The sequence below is a fragment of the Cystoisospora suis genome (genome assembly GCF_002600585.1).
Source record: "Cystoisospora suis strain Wien I chromosome Unknown contig_1643, whole genome shotgun sequence".
NCBI classification, from domain to species: domain Eukaryota; phylum Apicomplexa; class Conoidasida; order Eucoccidiorida; family Sarcocystidae; genus Cystoisospora; species Cystoisospora suis.
Window position 1 is genome coordinate 44,303 of NW_027154443.1, and position 5,535 is coordinate 49,837.

Consider the following 5,535-nt stretch of genomic DNA (forward strand, 5'->3'; position numbering starts at 1 on the left):
GTTCCGTGGGTCTTCGCTGCCGACAAGCGGCACTTGTTCATTGGAGAAGGGCCTTGTCCTCCTCCTCTCGTTGTGCTTCCTTCGTCTTGTTCTCCCCCTATCTCTCTTGCTCTCCCCTTGTTCTCTCCCGGCTTTCTTGTGCACTTGTGTGGTGAGCAAGACAGCCAGCCATCCCTTTTGTTGCGTTATCTAACGAACTTTCTTTCTCTTCCCTTCTTTTGTCGAAAAATACACCAAAGGATCAAGGAGGCTTGTCTTTTCTCTTGAGATCCACCTATCGTGAAGAAAGAAAAAGACGTCCTTGTCGCTCAAGTTTCTTAGTCCTTGGCCCGAAATCAAGCACCCTTTTCATACCATCTCTCTCTAAGCCTCTTTCATTCAACCACACCAAACCTTCAGACTTCTCCTCTCCTACGTTGTCAAGACAAGACCCACCTAGGAGAGATCTTTTTTCTTCTCTGTCCCTCCTCTTTTCTTGTCTTCTGCGTCTCCCCAACCTTTCACCCCTTTCCTTCCATCTGTCTATCGACTCCATCTTCCTTCTTTTCGAGAGAAACCATGGGGAAGTGCCGTCGTCTTTTTCCTAGCGGAGGGTATGAGAACCCAGCGGTTGGGTCATGGGGGACCGTGGTGGCGGCGGAGGGCGTGATAATTCTCCTTTTGGTTCTTTTATCTCAAGTTGCAAATCTTCCTTTGAAAGAAGTGGAGAATGCAACCATGCCTTATGTCTCTAAACAGCTTTTTCTTGGTTGCGCATGCGTCCACGCCGTAGGGGGATTGATTGTGACGGCGTTATGCTTTGCGGGTTACTTGTTTTCATCCTGCTTCCTCATTCCTTTAGGTGTGGTCGGAGTTGTTATGCAGATCCTTTGTCTAGCGACAAGTGGACTTTTAGGCTCGATGTTTACGCAACTCTCTCAATTCCGGAGCGATGTGTTAGATGATATCAAACGGGGGGGGCAGTTGCCTGTTCAAGATTTCTCGGTCGTTTTCGTAGGTCAACATGAAGGCATGATTGTTACTATTTGTGTCTTATGTCTCGTTGTACCTGTTCTCATAGGAACAGCTTGTTCGCAGACAGCGTCAACCCCCGGATATGAAGCGACTGTATATCCAGGAGCGATCATGGCATCTCTTGTCAGTGCGGGCCTCTTTCTCTTCTGTCGAGCGAATCCAGCGCTAGCTGGCTTGTCTATCTTTTGGCTTATCTGTGGTGTTGGTTTAGGTGTCTCATGGGGGATCCAGAAAGCCTGTTGTAGTCGCATCTTATCGATTGTCTTAGCAGTCATCTTTCTCGTTGTCACCGTCTTCTCTTTGATCTCAGCTGGGTATATCTTCGGTCTGTATCTCAGAGGAAAAGAAGTTCTTATGGATGTACAGGCCGTCGCGAAAAGTAGTGCCATTCAAAAGCTCACTGAAGAAAGGTATGAAGATTTCAAAACTTACGTCATTGCCAACTTTGGTGTCTTTCTCGTCGCTGGACTTCTCGCTAACTTCTACGCTCTTGTCTTCACGCTCTTTGCCGGCCTCGCCGCGATCCGAAGTGCATGCGGCAGACAACCTACAAGGAAATCCACCTCTATCTCTCAAGATGACGCAGATGACACAAAGCGCGAACAGGATCAAGCCTAGAAGAAGAAAAGCAATTTGATGAGGAGGAGGAGGAGTGCTCCAGAGATATAATTCAACAATGCTTGCTACGGACATTTGGAGGAGTCGTCGTGAATTCATTCATGGCTTCTATGAGAAACAATGATGACAGAGAAGGGGTTCCTTGTATCGATCTATCTGTCTAGAGATGATTAAGAGTGATAGTGCTCTACATCTCACTAAGTGAAGGCCCTCGTCAACCTGGCGTGGAAGAATCGATAGACAGAGAGGTGTCGATTGTCGAGACTTTGTCTTACGCTAGAGTCCCTGGTTGAGTTCTCTCATTCTTGTCGTTGAGGAGTAGGAAAAGCTTCTCTTCTGGACTATCGTTGCTTTTAAAGGTGCATGTTCCCGTGTCATTCGTTTCTCTTCTCTCTCTTTCTTTCTCTTCATGTAAAAGGAAGGCCATCCCTTGTCTGGTCCATAAAAGGAGGAAGAAAGAAAGACCACTGAGATTTGTCACGATGTACTGTCGTTAGTTGTGACCTTCCGGAATGAGCTAGCTAGCTAGCTGGCTAGTTGTCTGGAAGCATTGTTTGAAAGCACTTTGAAGAATGAGAAAAGGCAAGGAAGGAAGGAAAGAAGACCCGAGAATTCTTTTGTCTTGCATCTTGTTACTGAGGAAGGAAGAAGCAAAGAAAGAAAGAAAAAAAAAACAAGAAAGAGAAAGAAGAGGAAAAGGAGACTTGAAAGTTCATGATGCACGGCTTGAAGAAGACGGCTCTCGTGCAATCTAAAGATTGAGATAAAGAAAGAAGAAAAACCAATCTGTATTTTTCAAAGCTGGGGGAGTCGTTCTACGAGAATTCCGATCTTACTTTGATGTTGATCGATTGACAACGATCAATCTGGCTTTTTCATTTCATTTTCTTTCTTTTTTTCCCCATGATTGCCGGGGGAGTGTCTCTCGTGGTATCCAAGAGATTTTCTATTCGCGCGGAGTTGCGGCTCTCTCGTGCTCCGCTTGTATACATAGAGATAGACAGATAGGAAGAGAGAAGAGAGTGCCGAAGGACGGGAGGAAAAAGAGCGTGGGAAGGAGTAGTCGTAGACACGTGTCTAGTAGCTAGCTGAATCATCTTCCCATTGCTTCTCCTCCCCCGGTCGATTCTTCTCTTTTGTCGACTTATCAATAAGAGTTGTCTCGATGTATCTTTATGTATGTATATGCAGTCCACGTGGTTGAATCCGGTACAGATATTTGTGTAGATCAAAGGTATCTTCGTTTTCTCTTCCTGAGAGATGAATGCTCGTGTCCTTATGAAAGAGTTTTAAAAAGTCAAAGATACCTTCTTGTTTTCTGATATTGTCTAGCGTTGTTACTCGACAAGCAATCGCCTCTCCTTAGCGGTTGCTGCTGCCTTTAGCCCCGATAAACTCGGACTAACGAAGGAGGAGGCGAGGAGGCAGTGGATTGTCACTTGAGAGAAAGAAGCCTCGATGGGAGAGCCTATGTACGAGAGGTTGCACGTCTCATTCACAGAGACAAGTCAACATATAAAGAAAACGCGTGGAGAATGCGTCTTCTTTTCTCCTTTTCTTCGATCTTTCCTAGAGAAGAGACGGAACTCTTCCTACTAAACCAGAAAGAGTTGAAGGAATGGGGTACGAGTGAATGAAGGGCGCTATGCTGGTACGGCCTTATTATGTCTGATAGAGAGAACGGCAGTGGATCAGAGAGGAACAGAGAGAGAGAGAGAGACCTGAGAACAGTATCTTTCTTTTAGATGAGTTGATGGAACAAAGAGAGCTTCTTTCGTTTCGCTTGTCAGCCAGCCAGGATGATCGAAGTAGAAGTCTCTCTGAAGATACATCCACGTGCAACTATACATCGGGCTTGCAAGCGTCTCTTCACCTCCATCCTTTAAGAGTGGATGGCTACGGATGCTTCTCGCTTCTCAAAAACGGTCCCTCCGTCTCTCTCACTGCAGAGATATAAATCGACACAGGTACGTCTAAAGCATATACACTTTGTCTAGAATGTACGGCCCCGGTACCTCGCTCTTCCCCTGCACAGAGAACGTGATAGACATCGATAGAGACGTATCTGTATATCACAGCGTAGATTTTCTCTCGAGTCAATCCGACTGCTGGACTCTACGAGTGGAAATGTGTTTCATCGCTCCTTGACCGAGGACGACGAGTAGCATCAATCTCTCTTCGAGCAAAGGCGATACATTTTTTTCCCTCTGTTCTTCACACCTGCTAACTTGTTCCGCTTGTCAGTCAGTTGTGAGCTCGAGAAGACGAAGATAGAAGGATAGATAGATATTCGGCATGCAATCAAAGCAGGTGATACTGCAACCTCACTTGCATTACAGAAACAGGAGAGATCATCGAGACGTATGCCTAAGCAATGACGGGTTCACTTGTATCGAGCCGAGGGACGGAGCAAGGAATTGATGAGTCAGTTGAGGGGGTCACACGATGAGCTACATGCACTCTCTCTCTCTCTCTTCTAGACACGAAACCACCACGAGTCCCGAAGACATCACCCAGTTGATATTTACGAACTGAAGAGGAAGAGAAAGAAAGAAAGAAAGAACGAAAAAACATGTCTGCAGCACAAACACACCTCCTCTTCCCTTTGGAGAACTGCTTCTCACCTCGTCTCTCCCGAAGCTTTCTTTGAATAGCACGGGAAGCTCAGAAAAGAAAAATACAGGAATAGTCAAGACGGGCTGTAAAACTTCTTGATAAGGAAGAAAAGGAGAGCTCATACTCGATAGACGAGAGACAGTCTCCTTTCCCCGAGGAATCCAGCCGTAAACAAGAGGAGATTACCCCATGACGGTAACTAGCAATGTGCAAATACGGAGAAGTATGTAGATATCTACATACATACATGTATGTATATGTGTATCACTACTGTATCGTACAAGAGACAACATAGAGATGGAGTAGGCGTATGTGAGATGTCATCTATCCTCATGAGTGGCACCCCCCCCTCTGCATAGAAATGGCTCTCTCAAAGTAGTTGTCGTGTGTAGACAGAGCCCCATCACAAAGGTGACCTTGGTTTCATCTCTCTGCACTTGCTTCCTTTCCAGCTTCCCCACTCAAAACATTATTCTACTCGTGACAGTCGGTGCCACTCTATCCTCCCCTATATGGAGTGATGCTTTCTTCTGACCTAAGGAAGACAAAATCATGAAAAAGCCTCGCACATCTTACGTTGCCGCTACCCGTAGGGAATCCTAGTAGTAGTAGTAGTGGGAGGCCTACTACGTCATCTATAGAGATAGTTCACGAGGCGTTGATATATACATCTCCCAAGAGGATCTACACTCCCAGAGGTCAAAGATGAAAAAATAGAATGAATTACTTACCATAAGCCGTGGTTTGATTGACTTCAGAAGCTATCATCATACTAAACTTGTCTCAAGAATCTCAGTACGAATCTTCGCCTCCCCCAGAAGGAGGGGAAAAGCCGATACTCATGCATGTATGTACATCGATATACATAGATATATATATATATATGATTTGCTTGTATGGTACCCGGTATCAAGATGAATGAAGACCTATTTATGCCTTCTCCTGTTGGCTTCTCTCCTTTCTCCTTAAAAGCTTTTCTTTTTCGCAAGACTTAACTTGGCGATCTCAAGAACTAAAGAAGGAATCGATTCTAATTCATCGAAGGCTGGAGTATCGACGATTTGATCTGCATGACGAAAGATAAAATCTAGACAATACCTCTTCAGATTGCCAGCCTGATACCTCTCCGCACTCTTCAATAAGAGACAGACTGTATCTACATCGGCTCGAGACGTCAAAACATTCTCTATGTACGATTTCAGAGTAAAGAGGTTATAGTGATCAGCCAAACCCATCACCTGAATACACACACAAAAACAAACAAACCTAAGAGACAGATAGATAGAT

General features: G+C 45.2%; 1 protein-coding gene across 1 annotated transcript; it reads left to right on the forward strand.

Moving 5' to 3' along the window:
- On the forward strand, positions 1 to 3,356 carry CSUI_003641 (uncharacterized protein). The gene has a single exon (XM_068063837.1). It carries the CDS (start codon positions 559 to 561, stop codon positions 1,630 to 1,632), a length of 1,074 nt encoding a protein of 357 aa, XP_067924191.1. The 5' UTR covers positions 1 to 558; the 3' UTR covers positions 1,633 to 3,356.
- Positions 3,357 to 5,535: the final 2,179 nt, after the last annotated feature.

Bases quoted from the DNA above. Each gene is read 5' to 3' on its own strand.
- CSUI_003641 (XM_068063837.1), top strand. From the start codon at position 559: ATGGGGAAGTGCCGTCGTCTTTTTCCTAGCGGAGGGTATGAGAACCCA.